The sequence below is a fragment of the Coregonus lavaretus genome (genome assembly GCF_964263955.1).
Source record: "Coregonus lavaretus genome assembly, chromosome: 34".
NCBI lineage: Eukaryota > Metazoa > Chordata > Actinopteri > Salmoniformes > Salmonidae > Coregonus > Coregonus lavaretus.
In genome coordinates, this window is record NC_140021.1 from 9,508,529 (window position 1) to 9,533,318 (window position 24,790).

General features: G+C 41.9%; 1 protein-coding gene across 1 annotated transcript; it reads right to left on the reverse strand.

Annotated features, from left to right (window-relative positions):
- Positions 1 to 3,073: 3,073 nt before the first annotated feature.
- LOC311109116 (receptor activity-modifying protein 3-like) lies at positions 3,074 to 15,252 on the reverse strand. Its single transcript, XM_084151925.1, has 3 exons — positions 15,226 to 15,252; positions 14,656 to 14,818; positions 3,074 to 4,501 (listed from the first exon to the last, which is right to left on the reverse strand). Exons 1-3 carry the CDS (start codon positions 15,242 to 15,244, stop codon positions 4,246 to 4,248), a joined length of 438 nt encoding a protein of 145 aa, XP_084008051.1. The 5' UTR covers positions 15,245 to 15,252; the 3' UTR covers positions 3,074 to 4,245.
- Between the last annotated feature and the right edge of the window lie 9,538 nt (positions 15,253 to 24,790).

Here is a 24,790-nt window from a genome sequence, read left to right on the forward strand (position 1 = left end):
TAAAAATAAAAATGTAAAGAGGGGGGGGGGGGGGGGGGGGTAGAAGGATTACTTTATCCTATCCCAGGTATTCATTAAAGAGGTGGGGTTTCAAATGTCTCCGGAAGGTGGTGAGTGACTCCGCTGTCCTGGCGTCGTGAGGGAGCTTGTTCCACCATTGGGGTGCCAGAGCAGCGAACAGTTTTGACTGGGCTGAGCGGGAACTATGCTTCCGCAGAGGAAGGGGAGCCAGCAGGCCAGAGGTGGATGAACGCAATGCCCTCGTTTGGGTGTAGGGACTGATCAGAGCCTGAAGGTACGGAGGTGCCGTTCCCCACACAGCTCCATAGGCAAGCACCATGGTCTTCACCATGGTCAGCACTTGGCGGTCCCGTTCTGTGAGCTTGCGTCTGAGCCGTTGTTGCTCCTAGACGTTTTCACTTCACAACAACAGCACTTACAATTGACCGGGGAAGCTCTAGCATGGCAGAAATTTGATGAACTGACTTGTTGGAAAGGTGGCATCCTATGGTGGCATCCATACAGATTTACCAGGATGTGTACTCAAAGCATGTGCGGACCAACTGGCAAGTGTCTTCACTGACATTTTCAACCTCTCCCTGAACGAGTCTGTAATACCTACATGTTTCAAGCAGACCACCATAGTCCCTGTGCCCAAGGAAGCGAAGGTAACCTGCCTAAATGATAACCGCCCCGTAGCACTCACGTCGGTAGCCATGAAGTGCTTTGAAAGGCTTGTCATGGCTCACATCAACAGCATCATCCCCCGGATACCCTAGACCCACTCCAATTTGCATACCGGCCCAACAAATTACCTCCACTAACCTGTAACCCCGCACATTGACTCGGTACCAGTACCCCCTGTACAGTGAGGGAAAAAAGTATTTGATCCCCTGCTGATTTTGTACGTTTGCCCACTGACAAAGAAATGATCAGTCTATAATTTTAATGGTAGCTTTATTTGAACAGTGAGAGACAGAAAAACAACTAAAAAATCCAAAAAAACACATGTCAAAAATGTTATAAATTGATTTGCATTTTAATGAGGAAAAATATGTATTTGACCCCCTCTCAATCAGAAAGATTTCTGGCTCCCAGGTGTCTTTTAGACAGGTAACGAGCTCAGATTAGGAGCACACTCTTAAAGGGAGTGCTCCTAATCTCAGTTTGTTACCTGTATAAAAGACACCTGTCCACAGAAGCAATGAATCAATCAGATTCCAAACTCTCCACCATGGCCAACACCAAAGAGCTCTCCAAGGATGTCAGGGACAAGATTGTAGACCTACACAAGGCTGGAATGGGCTACAAGACCATCGCCAAGCAGCTTGGTGAGAAGGTGACAACAGTTGGTGCGATTATTCGCAAATGGAAGAAACACAAAAAATAACTGTCAATCTCCCTCGGCCTGGGGCTCCATGCAAGATCTCACCTTGTGGAGTTGCAATGATCATGAGAACAGTGAGGAATCAGCCCAGAACTACATGGGAAGATCTTGTCAATGATCTCAAGGCAGCTGAGACCATAGTCACCAAGAAAACAATTGGTAACACACTACACCATGAAGGACTGAAATCCTGCAGCGCCCGCAAGGTCCCCCTGCTCAAGAAAGCACATATACAGGGCCGTCTTAAGTTTGCCAATGAACATCTGAATGATTCAGAGGAGAACTGGGTGAAAGTGTTGTGGTCAGATGAGACCAAAATCGAGCTCTTTGGCGTCAACTCAACTCGCCGTGTTTGGAGGAAGAGGAATGCTGCCTATGATCCCAAGAACACCATCCCCACCGTCAAACATGGAGGTGGAAACATTATGCTTTGGGGGTGTTTTTCTGCTAAGAGGACAGGACAACTTCACCGCAACAAAAGGACGATAGATGGGGCCATGTACCGTCAAATCTTGGGTGAGAACCTCCTTCCCTCAGCCAGGGCATTGAAAATGGGTCGTGGATGGGTATTTCAGCATGACAATGACCCAAAACGCATGGCCAAGGCAAAAAGGAGTGGCTCAAGAAGAAGCACATTAAGGTCCTGGATTGGCCTAGCCAGTCTCCAGACCTTAATCCCGTAGACAATCTGTGGAGGGAGCTGAAGGTTTGAGTTGCCAAACGTCAGCCTCAAAAGCTTAATGACTTGGAGAAGATCTGCAAAGAGCAGTGGGACAAAATCCCTCCTGAGATGTGTGCAAACCTGGTGGCCAACTACAAGAAACGTCTGACCTCTGTGATTGCCAACAAGGGTTTTGCCACCAAGTACTAAGTCATGTTTTGCAGAGGGGTCAAATACTTATTTCCCTCATTAAAATGCTAATCAATTTATAACATTTACATGACATGCGTTTTTCTGGATTATTTTATTGTTATTCTGTCTCTCACTGTTCAAATAAACCTACCATTAAAATTATAGACTGATCATGTCTTTGTCAGTGGGCAAACGTACAAAATCAGCAGGGGATCAAATTATTTTTTCCCTCACTGTATATAGCCTCGTTATTGTTATTTTATTGTGTTACTTTTTATTATTTTCTACTTTAGTTTATTTAGTAAATATTTTCTTAACTCTTTCTTGAACTGCATTGTTGGTTAAGGGCTTGTAAGTAAGCATTTCACGGTAAGGTCTACACCTGTTGTATTCGGAGCATGTGACAAATAAAGTTTGATTTGATTTGATGACAGTGCCATGCTGAAAGTCAGTGAGCTCTTCAGTAAGGCCATTCTACTACTCGATTTTATACACCTGTCAGCAACGGGTGTGGCTGAAATAGCCGAATCCACTAATTTGAAGGGGTGCCCACATACTTTTGTATATATAGTGTAGTTTTAAGCAGAATTGATCGTGTTTAACTATGTTTACACTTGAAATGTCAAAACAATATTATTTTGTTATGACCTCTATCAACCTGACTAAAACATTTTCAGAATTGCATAGGAGTTCTGCTTCGAACCGGTAAAGACGTGTATTACATCTCAAAGATGAATGCAATTTGTAAAAGTAGGAATGGTTTCGAAAGGCAGAGGGCAGAAAGAAGCAAAACATTTCACCATGGACATGTTGATTAATAACCAAAGCAGGGACTTATTCTAAGTCATTTAATTAAAACATTAAATAGCAGTACAGTAAATAATCCAATAGCTCCTCAATACCAAAAGTTTACTTCTGGCAAAATGAAACTATCTCAAAATGAGTCCGTAATCTTGACAGTGATTTATGTTCCTACCTCCCACACCTCGGAACGATTAAACAGGGGAATTAAATAAAAATTAGTGTGAGCAGAATTCCTGCTGAGATTACACCAAATAAGCAGTGCAATCAGTGATAACAACTTCTGAGGCATTGCCACGACAACCCAGAGACATGAGAAATAATGAAGGTAAATTTGGTTGCGCAGGCCGGCGCCCCACAAACAACCGTTTTACTGCAAGAGAACAACTGCTCTAGTCTAATGTACACATATAGGGCTTGTTCATACTCAATGGCCAAGCTGCAGTCAGAATTCCCTATATCACGAACATGTATGAACATGAAAATGTGCTTTTTCTGTCTTTATTTAAGGTTTGGGTTAGGCATAAGGTTAGGGGTGTGGTTAAGGTTAGGGCTTAGTTAAATCAGGATTTCTTAGATGTTTGTTTTTTTATCCGTCTTTGCAGCTTGACCCGATAGTGACAGCACATAAGAACAGATGAGGAAGCGTGAAGAAGGCAATAGTTCCAGAAACAGTACTGTACAGAAAGCATGGTGGGCGATTTAGGACGAAAATGTTGTTTCTTTACAGTAGACGGCACTGTACATATTCAGGTCTCAGCTTGTCCATGTTCTCCTATTGAGACGACTCTTCATGAGAATATATCCAAAAGCTTAACGTTGTCTTATAAATTATGATATTGAAGCAGTCCCTGGACCTCAGTCCCATTTCACACATAGGATCAACAATCCTGAATGTCTCGTATGTGTCTTGGGTCCTTGGGTATAGTATATATATGAAAAGGCCTTGGACAGTCCATAGCTAGAAAAATTGAGTTTGAATCTCCTTCAAAGGCGTTAAGTGGCTTCTTTTGATCCCTTCAATCCACTATAATCCTGAAATGACACAATGAACAAACAAAAGTTCCCTCCGTAGGTTCCCTACCTGTCTTCCCTAACCCAATTCCTCATCTGGGGGTCAATAAACTATATACATTGAAAGACGTTCATGGGTCTCTGGACAGCCATGCTGGACAGTCACATGGGAACCGAACCAACCAACATCCTAATCCAGGATGTCGCTGCGCTTGCTGCACCACACCACCAGTGCGATCATGGCCAGGGTGAGGAAGACAGGGACGAGGATGAGGATGGTGAGTGTGTCGTCCGGCGGGTCCACCAAGATCACCCGGTCCAGGGTGCAGTTGAAGAAGAAGTGCTTGTGGATGCGGATAATGTAGCTCTCCACCAGCGGGTTGGGCCAGTAGCAGTTGATGCGCTCGGCGTTGGTCTCTGTGCACAGCGAGAAGAGGTGGTACTCACTGCGAAGAGAGCAGAGGAACACAAAGGGTTAAAAAAAACTGGCCATGCAGGCTTTTGTTCCAGCCTTGCTCTAACAGCCCCTGAGCAGCTGATCAGTAGATTCAGGTGTGTTAGGACAGGGCTGGAACAAAAGCTTGCCCTCCCAGTAGCTCTCCAGGAGGGCGGTTGGCCAATCCCTGGTCCAAACGGCATAGGAACACAAAACTGTTCAGCCGATCAGAGGACAGAGGCAGAGTAACACAAAGTGATTAGCCAATCAGAAGGCAGGGAGAGGGGAATCTGGGGCCATGGATTAGACTGAAAATCATGTTCTCTGTATCCCTGTATTTATTCTCTATTTCAGGGGAGAAGAAGAGTTAAGGGGTCTATTTAGCAGTATAGCTGTTACCATACGCTCAGCTACTTAGGTAGGCTGTGTCTAAACTGAGAAACAGGGAGGGTTTATCCCTCAAATTCTTACTCGGCAAAAACAGTTTACAGCCCGGCTTATATATATTTACACTCCCGGTCAAAAGTTTTAGAACACCTACTCATTCAAGGGTTTTTCTTTATTTTACTATTTTCTACATTGTAGAAAACTAAAAGTAAAAATAAAGAAAACCCCTTGAATGAGTAGGTGTGTCCAAACTCTTGACTGGTACTGTTTATATATATGTATAGAGGCTAAAGTCCTGCAGGGATTTTCATAATACTCTATCAGAGACTGGTTTGTGGTCTCACGTGATCGTTACATCAATCTAGTCAACAGACAAATAGGCTGGTCCCACTTTAAACGAACAACAACATATTTCAAGTCTGCAAAGTGAAATAGGTTGGTTGCACTTTAAACAAACAACAACTTATAGAGCATTCATAAAGCCTTCATAAGCACTACATAGATACATGTGACATAGTCCACTATGTCATATACCCAAAAGTATGTACTCCTTTATATAGTATGACACAAGCCAATAGATGATTTGTGAAGAATCTATGTAGTGCTTATGAAGCCTTTAAGAAAATGTTATAAAGCCCTTGTAACTTTTTGTTTGTTTTTAAATGGACAAATGTGTTTATTTCACTGTGGAAAATTATGGAGTAGGCATATGCCTAGGAAACTAATGACACGGACCCTGTGGCCAGATGTGTGTGTCCTCCTCATCAAGTTTAATTAATTAGCTACTAGTTGGACCCAGGCTGCCTCGTTAGGGTCCATTTCTGTGTGTACTACAAAGTGCACTAAAAGCAACCCATTAGAACATAAACATAACATATTTTTCCCATTTTGACCCAAATTATCTGCACTTTCAAGGCTTGGTACAGTACACATTTAGGAGCTAAATGGGTGATTAGAGCTGAGATAATAGCAATCTAGGTGACATGGGGTCCCAGCCATGATGCTCACCTAGCAAAACAGATCATGTCAGCCCCCGTTAGATCAAACTAGTCAAGACAAGTGGTTAGTTCTATATTTCACAACAGTTTCCCATCCAATGCCTTTCACACTAGCGGTGTGGTTTGACGTCAGCCAATCCCCATCATTGCTTTCAGACGACCTCCGCCTAAGTGCTGCAAATCGAATGAGCCTCGATCAAGCTTATAAATTGTGTCTCCATATGGACATAAGTTACCTGATTTCCGAGATAAGGAAGGCTGCTGTAAAGTCAATGGATTGGTTGTATGGTAACTCTGGAATAGCTTTTTGGCTTGGATATTATTGTAAAAAAAACTATGGTACAAGACATTGACCCCAGACTGAAAAGTGATGGAATATGTGAAGTTACGATTTATGTTTAGCAAGAATTTGAGGCTGCGTGCTGTGTTGTCTTTTATCATTTAAAACCGGCAAAAGCTTACCTATCAATATAAGCATTCTTATAAAAGCTGATATTGTCTCTTTCGTAACAAGGGTCACATTCTGAAAGAATGTAATGCTTCTGTGCATAAGGAGCTTTCAAGAGGCAACTCATTAAGGGATGGATCGAAATTTACAGAATGGTTACCTGGAGGGAAATGGGGAAGGGTTATGCTTTTTCAATTGACTAGATTTCTATATTTCTCAGAATTTGTTGCTTATTAGGCTATATATTGATGCCCCCCCTCATCTCTGATTCTCAGCTGGGCGTGCAATATCAAGTGCGCCTATAAGCTATTTAGTGTGGCCTCAATCAAATGATCCATAGCCTATAGGCTATAGGCAATGAAGTGCATGCTCGGAGAAGCACAGAGCAAAGTTATATTTCTAAGATAGTTGACTAACCTATAGCCTATGTTCTGTTCAGTTTGAGAAGGAGAGGTGATGATGAGAAGGAAGACAGGAGGTCAAATTTGATAGCTTGCTACTACTATAATAGATTTGTATTAAAAACAATATGTTTCTTGCCCATGATGTTTTTATCAGAGTTATTGAAGTCACAATAAGCCAGATTCCAGTAACTTACATTGTGGTGCTGAAACTTGAAGCAGCAGCCGTGGCACACTCACTCAGAAATGGACAGCTCATGGTGCTGAAAGTAGGCATAATTCATCTCATCCGTCTTCATTTTAATTAGACTTTACTAACAACAAAAGGGCTTTGTGTTGGAGCCTATTTCTTCCTATTTAAGAAGTAAGAGGTAGGCCTACCTGTTTGACAGATGAAATGAGGCTATAGGCTGCTATATCCATAGATTTGTCAGTGAATTCCTCTACCCACCATGCACTCTTTAAATAGCCAACCTCCGTGTAGTTAAAACCAAGAATCGAATTGATGGGGTATGAGAGGAAATGCCATAGGCCAACCTTTTATTAAAGAAAAGTGGCTAAAAGTACAGGCCTACCTGTCACGTTCGTTTAAGGACGGGTCAGACCAAGGCGCACCATGAAATGCATACATGTTTATTAAACTGATAAACACACGACAAAACAATAAACAAACGAACCATGACGTCCTAAGGTTGAACACACAACAAACCTATACACGGAACAAGATCCCACAACTAACGAGTGCCAATAGGCTGGCTAAGTATGATCCCCAATCAGAGACAACGAGCTTCAGCTGCCTCTGATTGGGAACCACACCGGCCAACATAGATCTACACATACTAGATCATTCACATAGATATACACAACATAGAATATTCACACCCTGACTCAACATATAAGAGTCCCCTGAGTCAGGGCGTGACACTACCCCTTGTTAGCTTAAGATTCTGAAGAAAATAAAACGGATCCGATTATATAAAGTGATCTATAACAGTATTTCCAGCAGCCGTATACATTTGGTGTAAGAGAAGAGCTGAGGGGACGGTTATCATCTTTTTTTTTTATGTAAGGAAAGCAAAAAGTTCAAAGCTTCCTACTCGCAGCGGCAGAACAAAACCAACCCTCAATGCCAATATTACAGGTCAAATTCACTGCCAAACATTGCCTGGACAAATATTATTTCAAAAACTAACCTTAAAACCTTTTGGGTCAGTTTAAGTTAGCAGTGGCTTTTGAAACAAATCTGAACCGTGGATCACAGTCTCCCCTGGCCACATAGAATATTTTTCAGGGTATATTGGAAAGTGAAGATATTCTTTGCTGAAGCCATATAATATCCTCTTTATAAGGTCTAGAAAGATGCTTCAGAAATCGATGAAGACTTTATGCATGTTCTACTGTAGAAACCCTTGATAAAGTGTTGTTTGTTTTTTGAGGACAGCTTGTAAAAAATATAACAAAACATAATTATGTCTGATTGTGTAGAGCAGGACTGCCCAATCCTGTCCTGTAGAGCTACCGTCCTGTAGGTTTTTGCTCCAACCCTAATCTAGCACACCTGATTCTAATAATTAGCAGGTTGATAAGATGAATCAGGTTGGTAACACCTGGGGTTGGAGCAAAAACCTACAGGAGGGTAGCTCTCCAGGAACAGGGTTGGGCAACCCTGGTGTAGAGTCAATCAGGTTGTCAGAATAATCTATATTGCTGAAAGATTTATCATAGTCTGCATTTGCCCCTAAAAAAGTAAAACGAAAAACGACATGTTCATTGAGGGATACTTGGGGGAGGAGAGGACATAGACTTTATATCACTCACATCTGAGATGGATTATTGCTGGATTGTTTTGGATTATGGTTGTTGAGGTCAATTTTTTACTCCAGGGGCTCGACCTGGGGCATGGAGAAAAAAACTGTTCTCTTCAAGTTGTGGTACATTTATTTTATTTCCATCTCCTCTCCCCATTAGTCCTCTCTGACTGGTTCTGTAATGACTTCATTTAATTTTTTACTAAATCACACAGACAGTAAATTCTCATTGCATTTGCAAATGGCTGCTGGGATGCCATTTAAGGCCACTCTAACATGCACTGATGACCTTGGAGGAGCATCTGTTAGTTAGAAGACAGACCAGGCCTGCTGATGGTAATGTACCTGGGTTAATATTCATTAGGAGGGGACGGCACTGTGCCTGGCAATGGCATTCAGTCTCTGTGGGTGTTCTGCAGGCGGTCCTGGCCTGCTCGGCTGTCCCATTCGGTTGACTGTGTACCCGTGGTTCAGAGTTGTGAATTTGAATCAATATAGCTGGGCGTACATTTTAGAGAGAGTTCACCCTAACATGTACTGACGCCTCGCTGACATGGCCGCATGCTTTGTTTCTCTCAGTGCGGAGCCACTGGCGTGTATTCATGGATGCCAAGGGAAGCCAGGCTTCCCCTTCAATTTGCAAGAGGCTGAATATATCTCACCGGAGAAAGCATCCGAGCAAGCGAAACAGCGCCCATTTGTCTCTGTATGTGTAGGCCATCTATCTGATGCTGTCTGGTCAAAAAGAGTATGACATTGTTGCCGCCTGTAGCATTATTTACAATGGAAGCCAGCGAGCATTTGGCCTCACTTGATTAAAAAAAAGTATAAAATAATAGCCATTCAGCATTGAGCTAAACTGAGTGAGCTCAACTGTGAATGGTCCTGGCGCACCAAAAAACAATGTCAAGGGGAGCCAGTTTTGGCTTCAATCCAATCACATCACATCGAGAGCCAAACGTCATTGACAGAAACAACTTGAATTGTTGCCTCTCGTTGTCCTCCGGCGACTAGCTAGCTAAAATGGGCCCTTTCCTAAATTACCCATGGATGGAGATAGGGATTTGGACTTGTGGTTTTACTTAATTCTCCGTACTGGCCAATGATTTTAACGGCGATTCTGATCCAACCATGAATTCATACATTGTACCCCTGGCCTGAGAAGTTCAATATGTAGCTAGATGTAGAAGGCTAATGTTAACTAGCTGGCTCATTGTTGCCCATGAAAGCAAGTTAGGCTAGCAAGCAAGCATTTTAGCCAGGTAGCCTAAGACAACAAAAAATAAAAGCGTGTACTGTATGACAGAGTCATAGACCGTTTATTCAACATGAACGAGAGGAGGATGGCATTGGCTTTTCTCTACAAGTAGCGTGTCAACATGCTACAGCACGCACACACACACACACACACACACACAAACACACACACAGAAATCAGAACCATGGACAGCCACATCATGTTTAGCTTACGTTGATTGGACTAAATTGTTTTTGGTATCTTTTAGTTTTCACTGTATTAGACTAACCATAGGTGATGTTGAAATGGTGCTGGAATAGTGGAGGCACCAGAAAATCACATTGTATAATTTTTAAGTAATTAATTTGCATTTTATTGCATGACATAAGTATTTGGTACATCAGAAAAGCAGAACTTAATATTTGGTACAGAAACCTTTGTTTGCAATTACAGAGATAATACGTTTCCTGTAGGTCTTGATCAGGTTTGCACACACTGCAGCAGGGATTTTGGCCCACTCCTTCATACAGACCTTCTCCAGATCCTTCAGGTTTCGGGGCTGTCGCTGGGCATTATGGACTTTCAGCTCCCTCCAAAGATTTTCTATTGGGTTCAGGTCTGGAGACTGGCTAGGCCACTCCAGGACCTTGAGATGCTTCTTACGGAGCCACTCCTTAGTTGCCCTGGCTGTGTGTTTCGGGTCGTTGTCATGCTGGAAGACCCAGCCACGACCCATCTTTAATGTTCTTACTGAGGGAAGGAGGTTGTTGGCCAAGATCTCGCGATACATGGCCCCATCCATCCTCCCCTTAATACGGTGCAGTCGTCCTGTCCCCTTTGTAGAAAAGCATCCCCAAAGAATGATGTTTCCACCTCCATGCTTCACGGTTGGGATGGTGTTCTTGGGGTTGTACTCATCCTTCTTCTTCCGCCAAACACGGCGAGTGGAGTTTAGACCAAAAAGCTCTATTTTTGTCTCATCAGACCACATGACCTTCTCCCATTCCTCCTCTGGATCATCCAGATGGTCATTGGCAAACTTCAGACGGGCCTGGACATGCGCTGGCTTGAGCAGGGGGACCTTGTGTGCACTGCAGGATTTTAATCCATGACGGCGTAGTGTGTTACTAATGGTTTTCATTCAGACTGTGGTCCCATCTTTCTTCAGGTCATTGACCAGGTCCTGCCGTGTAGTTCTGGGCTGATCCCTCACCTTCCTCATGATCATTGATGCCCCACGAGGTGAGATCTTGCATGGAGCCCCAGACCGAGGGTGATTGACCGTCATCTTGAACTTCTTCCATTTTCTAATAATTGCGCCAACAGTTGTTGCCTTCTCACCAAGCTGCTTGCCTATTGTCCTGTAGCCCATCCCAGCCTTGTGCAGGTCTACAATTTTATCCCTGATGTCCTTACACAGCTCTCTGGTCTTGGCCATTGTGGAGAGGCTGGAGTCTGTTTGATTGAGTGTGTGGACAGGTGTCTTTTATACAGGTAACGAGTTCAAACAGGTGCAGTTAATACAGGTAATGAGTGGAGAACAGGACGGCTTCTTAAAGAAAAACTAACAGGTCTGTGAGAGCCGGAATTCTTACTGGTTGGTAGGTGATCAAATACTTATGTCATGCAATAAAATGCAAATTAATTACTTAAAAATCATACAATGTGATTTTCTGGATTTTTTATTATTTTTTTTGATTCCGTCTCTCACAGTTGAAGTGTACCTATGATAAAAATTACAGACCTCTACATGCTTTGTAAGTAGGAAAACCTGCAAAATCGGCAGTGTATCAAATACTTGTTCTCCCCACTGTGGGTTGTAATATGGCTATTTTTGGGGGGGTTTTCCCAGTGATTTTACCCACGCACCGCTACTGCGCGGAACATAAATGAGGACCACTGTTTACATCAATCCAGTATCACAGATTATTGTGAAATAGACACTAATTGCTTATTAGAAATTAATGATAGGCAGACGAAGAAGTGTATTTTTTTGTATTTTGTATTCTGTGAATTTCAATCATTGATAAAGACAGTAGGTTACTTAAGACAGAAACGATAGGAGGGAGGTTGGTTGGGGAGGATGAATAGATGGATGGGCATATAACGTCTAGCAACCCAAAGGTTGCATGTTCGAATCTCATCACACATAACTTTAGCATTTTAGCTAATTAGCAACTTTGCAACTACTTACAATTTTTTAGCTACTTTGTAACTACTTAGCATGTTAGCTAACCCTTCCCCTAACCCTAACCTTAACCCTTTAACTACTTAGCTAGCATGTTACCTAACGCTAACTTTAACCCTAACCCCTAAACCTAGCCTTAACCCTAACCCCTAGCCTAGCTAACGTTAGCCACCTAGCTAGCCTAGCTAATGTTAGCCACAACAAATTTGAATTTGTGTAATGTACACAAATGCATTGTGAAGAAAGGAAATCGTGTAATACACATGGAAAAGTGGACTTTTTCGTGTGCCTGTCACAAATTTTGAATAAGTAATTTGTGTCTACTGTATTTCACAATAAGCTGTGATAGTGTGTTACATAAAGGTCCTTCACTTTCTCTCTTTTTCAATTTCTGTTTCTGTCTCTGTGTCTCTCTCTCTCTCTCGCTTTCTCTCTTTTTATTTCTGTTTCTGTGTCTGTTTCTCTCTCGCTCATCAGAGTGCCACAGACTCCCTGGGGATGTCCATGAGAATACATGTCTCATGTATAACACGTAAACAAATACTGTAAATATCTTTCTCAAATGCTCCTCAAGAAAAAGCTGGTAAGTATGGTAATGTCTGTCTCGAGAAGAGAGAAATGTCTTGACAATATGAGCTATTGGACAATATTATAAGAAGTATTGTACAATAAACAGTATAAATGTGTATTCTTCTTGGAATTCCTTTTCTAAATCTTCAAGTGTATCATGTTGTATTCTTCGAAGATAAAGCAGAGTGTAAACTTAGCATCAAATAAAGCTTGTGCCCCGTTGAAATAAACAGATTGGATCTTTCAATGGCTGGATATTACAAAAGGCCTTATGGTCCCACTTCTGTTGAACCCCTGTCTGTGGAAGATGGGGGTTAGATGTATGTTTTCCTTACATCTAATATCTGTAAATATCTTGTCAGACTACAACATGGAATGTTGATCTCCCGATCGGGACTCCCCAAGGAGAAGTAATGTATAGAGAAAAAGTGATTTTCCCCAGAAACCATGTGTGAGATGCCCACAAGAAAGTGACTCACAATGTTTTGATGGGCTAATTAACAATTCCCATGTGGACACGTTCATTCTAGGAACGGAGCAGGCTTCGCTGACACTAGTCTAAAGAGGGAAGGGTTCTTGGAAATGGCCGTTTCACGCCGTAAAGATAATTTCTCTCTCACACAAACATCCGTATTTGGTCAATGGCTCAATTCTTTCACAAATGTAGCCATCTGAAATTGCAACGTAAGTGGCCGTCTCACTTTATTACTCAGTAGACTATACTGTGAGCTATGCCAGGAGAGATCTATTTGAGATTGTTTTGAGAGATAGGCTATTCTATGATGGCATCTAATCCTAACTTGATGGCCTGATACAACAACATCCATCTCTTTAGCATCTCAGGCTGATTATCACAACCCTGATTGACTCCCTATTATGTTCTCTGTCATTCATGCTGAATTCTATTGAGGCTTAATCGGATCAAATAGAGAAAAAATCTATGTCAGGCCTCTGAATCCCCAGCACAATTATTTACATAACACTCAAATTCACAGAGGGACATTTTTCTAGTGTTGATTTGCCTACGTATGTGTGTTTGCGTGTGTGTTTGCATGTGTGTTTGCGTGTGCGTTTGCGTGTGTGTGCGTGTGTGTGTGTGCGCGTGTCACGATCGTTCATTAACGAGAAGGACCAAGGCGCAGCGTGATATGCATTCATATTTATTTCCGTACTGAACACACGACAAAAGAACAAAACGAAACGTGAAGTCCAAGGTAGACAAATAACATACCTTTACAGAACAAGATCCCACACCGACTAGTGCCAAACAGGCTGCCTAAGTATGGTCCCCAATCAGAGACAACGAGATACAGCTGCCTCTGATTGGGAACCACCCTGGCCAACATAGATCTAAACGATCTAGCACATCAACATAGAAAATATAACACAGAAACTACACACCCTGGCTCAACATTTCAGAGTCCCCAGAGCCAGGGCGTGACAGCGCGTGTGTGTGCGTGTGTGTGCGCGTGTGTTTGCGTGCGTGTGTGTGTGTGTGTGTTTGCGTGTGTGTGAACGATTGAAGGGTGTTAGAGAACCATGCTGGGTCAGCCAGCAGACACAGGTGCCGCTCATTGGCCAGGGGGGAATTAACACTGAGCAGGCCCAGCCAGGAAAACAGCCCCCTGGATCTACTGTGCAAACAGGCATCTGTTTTCCAACCGCCTGTTCACACACAAACAGCCACACACAGCCAGATAGTGGGCGCAGAATCATGGCAGGTAATTATTACTTTGTTTACTAGACTACCTACACTGAAATACAGTATTCTTTGATTCCTCCTACAGTGGGTCTTAAAAGTAAACTTTTTAAATAGAACAATTATGTTATGAGCTTTCCCAAAATGTTGTACAACGATGTTAGTGCTGAAATCATAATTTTAGTGGGAATATGTTTTATTTTGTCTTCAAGTTCCAAATCTTAGACTGCCTCCAAAAGCTAAAAGTTTACCAACGGGTGGAGTGGGATTACACAGGTTTCGCTTGCTGGAAGTAATCCTACCTTTCCATTCTGTCATGGATTAATATAAAAATTATACAGAGTGCCTTTAAGAACTGGGGCAGTGCATTGATAGACGGGCTCTTTGGCTTGTTCTGATAAGACTGAAAGGACAGGGGAGTCTTTTACCTGATGAAGTGTGTTAAGTTGCACCAGTTCTGGGGATCCACGTGGTCCATCTTTCGCTTGAATTCCTCCCCACACACCTCCATCTCCCACAGTAGCTGGGTCTCGTTGCACAGAGCCACACTAGGCCTTCGTGGTATAGACTCAACATTGATATTCTCCGTGGCTGCAGGACATAAAAAGGTCCAGATTAGAGAAAACAAACAAGACCTTTAATGTTCCACAGTAGCATTAGGGTTGTCTTCATTAGGGAAAGCAACAGAAAAAGTACTGCAACTGAAAATGAAAATGGGTGTTTCTTAATGGGCAGGTAGTCCCTCCCTGTTTCAGTCTGTTTTCGTCCTAATGAACATAACTGAATCTATTGTTATTACAAATCGTGGCTATAACTTCTGGCACAGGGTAAGTCAGAAGTAAGGAATGTACATTTTATCAATTTTGCCTATTATTATTGGCACAAGGTTAAAATTACTTCTTATAAAAACATAAAAGCAACAAAAGTAGAGTATTTGTAAGCCGTGCTGCACAGTGTTTCATGACTTCGGAAGGAGATGTAAGCTAAACCTTCCTTACCTGACAAACCTCTTGTCATCCAAGAGTTCACTGTCAAAGACAAAATCACACAGAAACAAGAAACAGAGTTAGTAGTCATGACAACAGTCACAGTGAAGCTTGATTACATTTAGAACCATCATTAAACGTTGTTGACAAAACAGAACTGAAACCTATGTGGAACTTTTAACATAAAACTGACCATTTTGACCAGGTGGTCAATAAATTTACAATTCTAAACACATCCTGGCTGACAAAAAAAGAAAGAAATATGAATCCCCAGTTCATGTAACAGTGGTTTGAGCATGGCTGACTAAATGATGCCTAGAAGAACAAAGTCATTAAGGAGTTTTCTGGAACAAAATGCCAAGCTGTCTGATGTCAGATGTTGTTGCTGCTGCGGGGGGGCAGTGCGTTATTGTTATGTTGAAGCTGAGGAGATGGCTATAGCTAGTACCCTTTTCACATTATCGTGTCGACCTGAACCAAATCGTGCTGGCAAAGATATTTACTTTCACGTTGTCCTTTTCAGCACGATTCCAGCAACTAACGTGGATACGTAACCAAGGCAAGCTCAGTACAGTTCGGTTTGTCTCTGCTGGATTCGGCTCAGTATTGTGAAAAGCCCTTAACTGTGTGTTGCAGTGCCGTGGCCGTCTATGGCAATATCTCAGCTAGAGTTTAATGATAGAGGAAGGATAAGGAAATGGTGACTGGCACTGCTCAGAGCTCCTGTCTGTCTCCCAGGACACCTGTCGTCCTCTCAGCTGAACCTGTGCCCCCACACCCACCCCAAGGGGACTTCTCTGATTAATATTTATTCCTTCAAGTGCCCCTGCCGTGAATACTAATATGGCAATGCGCATCTGACTCTCATTGTATGGAGGGAGTATAGTATTGGATAGGATAGGATAGGATCAGTGGAGACCCGTCATTCAGGGCAGGTGGGGCAGAGCCCACCTGTTTCGCAAAAATAAAATAAAATAAAAATACAATTGTGTATATATATATATATGTACAGTACCAGTCAAAAGTTTGGACACACCTACTCATTCAAGGGTTTTTCTTTATTTTTACATTGTAGAATAATAGTGAAGTCATCAAAACTATGAAATAACACGTAGTAATCAAAAAAGTGTTAAACAAATCAAAATCAAAATATATTTTATATTTGAGATTCTTCAAATAGCCACCCTTTGCCTTGATGACAGATTTGCACACTCTTGGCATTCTCTTAACCAGCTTCACCTGGAATGCTTTTCCAACAGTCTTGAAGGAGTTCCCACATATGCTGAGCACTTGTTGGCTGCTTTTCCTTCACTCTGCGGTCCAACTCATCCCAAACCATCTCAATTTGGTTGAGGTCGGGGGATTGTGGAGGCCAGGTCATCTGATGCAGCACTCCATCACTCTCCTTCTTGGTAAAATACCCCTTACACAGCCTGGGGGTGCGTTGGGTCATTGTCCTGTTGAAAAACAAATGATAGTCCCACTAAGCCTAAACCACATGGGATAGCGTATAGCTGCAGAACACTGTGGTAGCCATGCTGGTTAAGTGTGCCTTGAATTCTAAATAAATCACAGACAGTGTCACCAGCAAAGCACCCCCACACCATCACACCTCCTCCTCCATGCTTTACGGTGGGAAAAACACATGCGGAGATCATCCGTTCACCCACACCGCGTCTCAAAAAGACACGCCGGTTGGAACCAAAAATCTCAAATTTGGACTCCAGACCAAAGGACAAATTTCCCCCGGTCTAACGTCCATTGCTCGTGTTTCTTGGCTCAAGCAAGTCTCTTCTTCTTATTGGTGTCCTTTAGTAGTGGTTTCTTTGCAGCAATTTGATCATGAAGGCCTGATTCACACAGTCTCCTCTGAACAGTTGATGTTGAGATGTGTCTGTGACTTGAACTCTGTGAAGCATTTATTTGGGCTGCAATTTCTGAGGCTGGTAACTCTAATGAACTTATCCTCTACAGCAGAGGTAACTCTGGGTCTTCCATTCCTGTGGTGGTCCTCATGAGAGCCAGTTTCATCATAGCACTTGATGGTTTTTGCGACTGCACTTGAAGAAACTTTCAAAGTTCTTGAAATGTTCCGTATTGACTGACCTTCGTGTCTTAAAGTAATGATGGACTGTCGTTTCTCTTTGCTTATTTGAGCTGTTCTTGTCATAATATGGACTTGGTCTTTTACCAAATAGGGCTATCTTCTGTATACCCCCCTACCTTGTCACAACACAACTGATTGGCTCAAACGCATTAAGAAGGTAAGAAATTCCACAAATTAACTTTTAAGAAGGCACACCTGTTAATTGAAATGCATTCCAGGTGACTAGCTCATGAAGCTGGTTGAGAGAATGCCAAGAGTATGCAAAGCTGTCATCAAGGAAAAGGGTGGCTATTTGAAGAATCTCAAATATAAAATCTATTTTGATTTGTTTAACACTTTTTTTGGTTACTACATGATTCCATATGAGTTATTTCATAGTTTTGATGTCTTCACTATCATTCTACAATGTAGAAAATAGTAAAAAAATAAAGAAAAACCCTAGAATGAGTAGGTGTGTCCAAACTTTTGACTGGTGCTGTATATATATATATATATATATATATGGGTCGTGGCTGGGTCTTCCAGCATGACAACGACCCGAAACACACAGCCAGGGCAACTAAGAAGTGGCTCCGTAAGAAGCATCTCAAGGTCCTGGAGTGGCCTAGCCAGTCTCCAGACCTGAACCCAATAGAAAATCTTTGGAAGGAGCTGAAAGTCCGTATTGCCCAGCGACAGCCCCGAAACCTGAAGGATCTGGAGAAGGTCTGTATGGAGGAGTGGGCCAAAATCCCTGCTGCAGTGTGTGCAAACCTGATCAAGACCTACAGGAAACGAATGATCTCTGTAATTGCAAACAAAGGTTTCTGTACCAAATATTAAGTTCTGCTTTTCTGATGTATCAAATATTTTTTGTTTTGTTTTAGATTCCATCTCTCAGTTGAAGTGTACCTATGATAAAAATTACAGACCTCTACATGCTTTGTAAGTAGGAAAACCTGCAAAATCGTCAGTGTATCAAATACTTGTTCTCCCCACTGTATATTAGTTTATTTATAAAATGTTGTGCCTGTTTTGCATGTTATTTTGGCATTAATACGAGTCACATATCAGTTTGCAAACACAGTAAAAAAATAAATAAACGATCATTGAGTTAATAGAGCCGCATACAAACATGGTATTTTTTGCTTTCTTGAGTAAGGCAGCTCCAAAATGCAGGTGTTTCAGCCTAGCTCTGTGCTTTCTGTGGTGGTGGGGCAGCCAGCAGAAAATACAGAGTGTAGGGGTTGGTAATGTTTTCTAGTTGATTTGCTCAGTTTTCTGTCACTCATTGGGACACTACGTCACCGCAAAATCTACGGGGAGAGCTAAGAAATTAAAGCTCTTGGGTGCTGCCATTGATTTACATTAAAAGTGCCTATCCAAGAAGGCTAAAGGTCATTGGCCACAAATAAAATGACGACAAATCACGTTATATCTACAGTAGCTTTGATTGGACTGATGATGTCAACATCATACTTTCAAAATCTTTGCTAGCAAGCTAGACAAGCAGTCATCATAATGAATCAAGTCGACAACCTACTGGCAAATCCATTTAAATCCTTTTCATATGAAGATAAATTATAGATAAAACGTATCGGTGCTCATCGGCCACTGGACATAAACATTACACAAGTTGGAAATCGCAAATTCAACAATGAGTGGTTTGGAAGGAATAAGTGGCTAACTGCAAGCATTGCAAAGCAATCACTAGCCTGCTATTCAGTGGAGAGGGTGTGTGGTCCAACTCTGGGTTTAAGGGTCTCTTTTCCAAGCTTAAAAGGACAAACATTCACATGCAACACCATGGGCCAGAAAAGGTTGAATACATTGGCCATGCTGTCAATCCAGCATGACTTCTGCCACGTTCAAAACAACTGGAAACTCGGAACTGGGAAATCTCAGACTTCAGTGAGTTCAAGACAACTGGGAACTCTGAAAAAAACTAGCTCCTACTGGGAAATAAGTTTTGAACGGTCATCTAACTCGGAATTCCAAGTCGGGAACTCAGGCCTTTTTCTAGAGCTCCGACCTGAAGATCACTGATGTCATGATTCAACCTTGTTTTATTCCGAGTACCCAGTTGTCTTGAAAACCCCATAAATCCAGAGAATGGCAAACTTTGGTGATAAAGTTTAGTGACAAAATCTGCCCACAAGCAGGGCCGCCGTACCACCTTCCTGTTCAAGTGATTACAGCACGAAAGGTGAGTCCAAAAATGTATTGTATGCTGCTGCATAAATGATGTAATATGCCAGGGAGATATGTATACTGTAGCTAAGAAAGTAATACTAAGTGTATGTTGTGTAGTAAGCTGTTAGTAGCCCATGTGCCTCACCCTAATAATGTGGTCCCTTTCCCCCTCATAACTTAGCCTACTGTTCTGACCTGGTGGTGCACATATAGCCTGTTTTAGAGAAATGTAATAATTGAATATTGTAAGAGCTTTCATTGTCTTCTTACATGCCCCCTTTATTTATCCTACGGTTCTGACTTGGTGTACAGGAAGAATACTGTAAGAATGTCCCATGTTCTGAATTCTGTCGCTGTACATTTCAAAAGTGCTGAACAAATAGTTATATTGACTATGTCCGTCTTAGCTCGCTCATTAATGTCTTAATCGAAATTACGGATTGCCTCTTATCTGCTCATCGTTCCCTTATGCCATAGTTTGTACAGGATAGGATAGGACAGGATAGGACAGGATACAGTGGCTTGCGAAAGTATTCACCCCCCTTTGCATTTTTCCTATTTTGTTGCCTTATAACCTGGAATTAAAAAAAAAAAAATTTGGGGGGGGTTGTATCATTTGATTTACACAACATGCCTACCACTTTGAAGATGCAAAATATATTATTGTGAAACAAACAAGAAATAAGACAAAAAAAACTTGAGCGTGCATAACTATTCACCCCCCGAAAGTCAATACCTTGTAGAGCCACCTTTTGCAGAAATTACAGCTGCAAGTCTCTTGGGGTATGTCTCTATAAGCTTGGCACACCTAGCCACTGGGATTTTTGCCCATTCTTCAAGGCAAAACTGCTCCAGCTCCTTCAAGTTGGATGGGCTCCGCTGGTGTACAGCAATCTTTAAGTCATACCACAGATTCTCAATTGGATTGAGGTCTGGGCTTTGACTAGGCCATTCCAAGACATTTAAATGTTTCCCCTTAAATCCCTCGAGTGTTGCTTTAGCAGTATGCTTAGGGTCATTGTCCTGCTGGAAGGTGAACCTCCGTCCCAGTCTCAAATCTCTGGAAGACTGAAACAGGTTTCCCTCAAGAATTTCCCTGTATTTAGCGCAATCCATCATTCCTTCAATTCTGACCAGTTTCCCAGTCCCTGCCGATGAAAAACATCCCCACAGTATGATGCTGCAGCCACCATGCTTCACTGTGGGGATGGTGTTCTCGGGGTGATGAGAAGTGTTGGGTTTGCGCCAGACATAAAGTTTTTTCTTGATGGCCAAAAAGCTCAATTTTAGTCTCATCTAACCAGAGTACCTTCTTCGATATGTTTGGGGAGTCTCCCACATGGCTTTTGGTGAACACCCAATGTGTTTGCTTATTTTTTCCTTTAAGCAATCGCTTTTTTTCTGGCCACTCTTCTGTAAAGCCCAGCTCTGTGGAGTGTACGGCTTAAAGTGGTCATATGGACAGATACTCCAATCTCCGTTGTGGAGCTTTGCAGCACCTTCATTTGGTCTCTTGGTTGCCTCTCTGATTAATGCCCTCCTTGCCTGGTCCATGAGTTTTGGTGGATGGCCCTCTCTTGGCAGGATTGTTGTGGTGCCATATTCTTTCAATTTTTAAATAATGGATTTAATGGTGCTCCGTGGGATGTTCAAAGTTTCGGATATTCTTTTATAACCCAACCCTGATCTGTATTTCTCCACAACTTTGTCCCTGACCTGTTTGGAGAGCTCCTTGGTCTTCATGGTGCCGCTTGCTTGGTGGTGCCCCTTGCTTAGTGGTGTTGCAGACTCTGGGGCCTTTCAGAACAGGTGTATATATACTGATATCATGTGACAGATCATGTGACACTTAGATTGCACACAGGTGGACTTTATTCAACTAATTATGTGACTTCTCAAGGTAATTGGTTGCACCATATCTTATTTAGGGGCTTCATAGCAAAGGGGGTGAATACATATGCACGCACCACTTTTCCGTTATTTATTTTTTTGAATTTTTTGAAACAAGTAATTTTTTTCATTTCACTTCACCAATTTGGACTATTTTGTGTATTTCCATTACATGAAATCCAAATAAAAATCTATTTATATTACAGGTTGTAATGCAACAAAATAGGAAAAACGCCAAGGGGGATGAATAATTTTGCAAGGCACTGTAGGAGGTGGAACTTTTCTCTGAGCTTTTAGCGCAGTGTTTCTCAAACCTCTCTTTGGGGAGCCCCAGATGTTTCACAATTCTGCTGTAACCCTGTACTAGCACACATGATTCAACTAGACAAGGGCTTGATGATTAGCTGACAAGTTGAATTAGGTGACAGAGTGGAAATCCACAACCCTCTGCACCGTAACACAACGTACTCCAGAAGCACCTTCTGGTTGTGGGGAGATGGTAGGTCTCAGGAAGATCTTAGCAGTCCCCATCCTCTAGACTAGCTCTGGGAATAGATCAAATACATGGAGCGGGGATCCCTGAGGAGAGGTTTTGAGAAATGCTGCTTAGCGAGCATACTCTACAGGACAGAGAGACAGAGAGGGAGGCAAGTCGATATGGCGCAGCGTGAAACCCCCCAATCCGACTCCATTAAGTGTATGTTGTTTGGCGCTGGTGCTGACACTGCCAAGTGTGTGACACACACATAATCAATCTTCCATCCTCTTCCCTGACCCAGCTGCTTGTTTACTTCAATAACCCTGTGTAGCAATCCTGTTACGTGGGACAGCTCTCCAAAACTAGAGCACCACTGAAGAACCTACTAGAGAATACACACGCAAACACACACACTCACACTCTCGCTCATTTGTTTCGTTTTCACCTCAGTCTCTCCTTGTCTCACTCTCCCCCATGATCTCATTATTACAACTACAGTACCTCTCAATGATACCAGGCAGTAAAATGTTTGTCCTTGTTTTTTCCTTCAAGTGCCAGTCTTAAGCCCCAATTCAAACAATCACAGGTAAAGGTAAACCGCACTGCGGTTTCACTTAGAATGTCTATGTTGTAGACATTAAAACTTTGTCATTGTTCTATATTGATTCGTAACCCCAACTGTCCTTAAGAAACAGTGTAAGCATTCTGAGTGAACCCACAATTGTGATTTTTCCTTTATATGTGATTACAAAAACCATGCTGTTCAGTTCAGTCTCAACCAGGGGATAACTGTTGTTGAGCAGCCAGGCTAAATTTAGCAGTTTCCTCCTGCAGGATATGTGTTCAAAGCATAGGGGTCTCTGATCGCTATGCCTGATAACTTCAAACAGTAGCGGGGCATGACGCGAATACAGGGTTGTGAATACAGGGTTGTGAATACAGGGTTGTGAATACAGGGTTGCTTCCCCCTTGCCAAACCTTCAATACAATGTGCATTCCCAGCCTGGCAGCAGAGCCATACTAAATATACTTTACGTATTTCTGAGCACCTCCAAGACATATCATACCTACTAATGGTCTAATCCGCAAAAGTCTAGAAATCCAAAGGTTGCATTTTCGAGTCGAGTCAGGGACAACTGTAGCATTTTAGCTAACCTTCCCTAACCTTTATTCTAAACGTTACCCAATTCACCTAACCTGCTACATAAAGTAATCTAACCTTTGTCATTTTAGTTCTCCTAACATTTGTCGTTAGTTCCCCTAACTGCCAACATAAAATAAATTATCCCCTTAATTCTCCTGCAAGAGTCAACCTGGTCTCAGATAAATACGTGCACTACTATATGTCCTCCAAGAAGGCCTCCAAGAAGTATAAATAATTATTTCATCCAATTCGTATGTTATTGTACAACCAGGTATAGCGTATCATAGACTGTTCAGTGTCAATGAAGACACTCTGCTACCGCACGGCAAGTTGTGCCGATGCACCAAGTCTGGAACCAACAGGACCCTGAACAGCTTCTACCCCCAAACCATAAGACTGCTAAATAGATCGTTAAATAGTTAACCAAATAGCTACCCGGACTATCTGCGTTGACCGTCATGAGATATGGCTTTTTCTTTTTTTCTTCAAGCTGGAGTGTGGTACTCAGTAATATGTTGTACTGGATTTGCCCCAAACATAACACTGTGTATTCAGAACAAAACGTTATTTGCTTTGCCACATTTTTTGCAGTATTACTTTAGTGCCTTGTTGCAAATCGGATGTATTTTTTTTTTTATATTTTTATTCTGTACAGGCTTCCTTCTTTTCACTCTGTCAATTATGTTAGTATTGTGGAGTAACTACAATGTTGTTGAGCCATCCTCAGTTTTCTCCTATCACAGCCATTCAACTCTGTAACTGTTTTAAAGTCACAATTGACCTCATGGTGAAATCCCTGAGCAGTTTCCTTCCTCTCCAGCAACTGAGTTAGGAAGGACGCCTGCATCTTTGTAGTGACTGGGTGTATTGATACACCCTCCAAAGTGTAAATAATAACTTCACCATGCTCAAAGGGATTTTCAATGTCTGCTTTTTTTTTACCAATCTACCAATAGGTGCCCTTCTTTGCAAGGCATTGGAAAACTTCCCTGGTCTTTGTGGTTGAATCTGTGTTTGAAATTCAGTGCTTGACTGAGGGACCTTACAGATAATTGTATGTGTGGGGTACAGAGATGAGGTAGTCATTCAAAAATCATGCTAAACACTATTGCACCAGAGTGAGCAAATGCAACTTATTTAGGCTTGCCATAACAAAAGGGTTGAATATTTATTGACAAGACATTTCAGCTTTAAATGTTTAATTAATTTGTAAACATTTCAAAACATAATTCCACTTTGACATTAAGGGGTATTGTGTGTAGGCCAGTGATAAAAAATCTAAATGTAATCTATTTTAAATTCAGGCTGTAACACAACAAAATGTGGAAAAAGTCAAGGGGTGTGAATATTTTCTGAAGGCACTGTATATATACATATTTACCTCAATTACCTCGTACCCCTGTACATCGACTCGGTACTGGTACACCGTGTATATAGCCAAGTTGTCGTTACTCAGTGTGTATTTATTATTACTTTTTATCATTACGTGTTTTAGTTTTCTATTATTTCTCTATTTTCTTTCTCTCTACATTGTTGGGAAGGGCCCGTAAGTAAGCATTTCACTGTTAGTTTATGAAGCATGTGACGAATAACATTTGATTTGAAATTTGATTTGATACTATACGTCCTCTAATTCGTATGATATTGTACGACTACTATTCCATTCATAATGTAGCCTAACATAACGTGACAAATCATACTGATGGAGTGTCATAGATTTACGTACATAATAATACAAATTGCCCATGAGACCATGTTGGCATCCCAGACACAAGGGCACTCAGCA

Bases quoted from the DNA above. Each gene is read 5' to 3' on its own strand.
- LOC311109116 (XM_084151925.1), bottom strand. The intron at 4,502-14,655 runs GTAAAAGACTCC...CTCTCTTCGCAG, and splicing joins AACTTAACACACTTCATCAG to TGAGTACCACCTCTTCTCGC.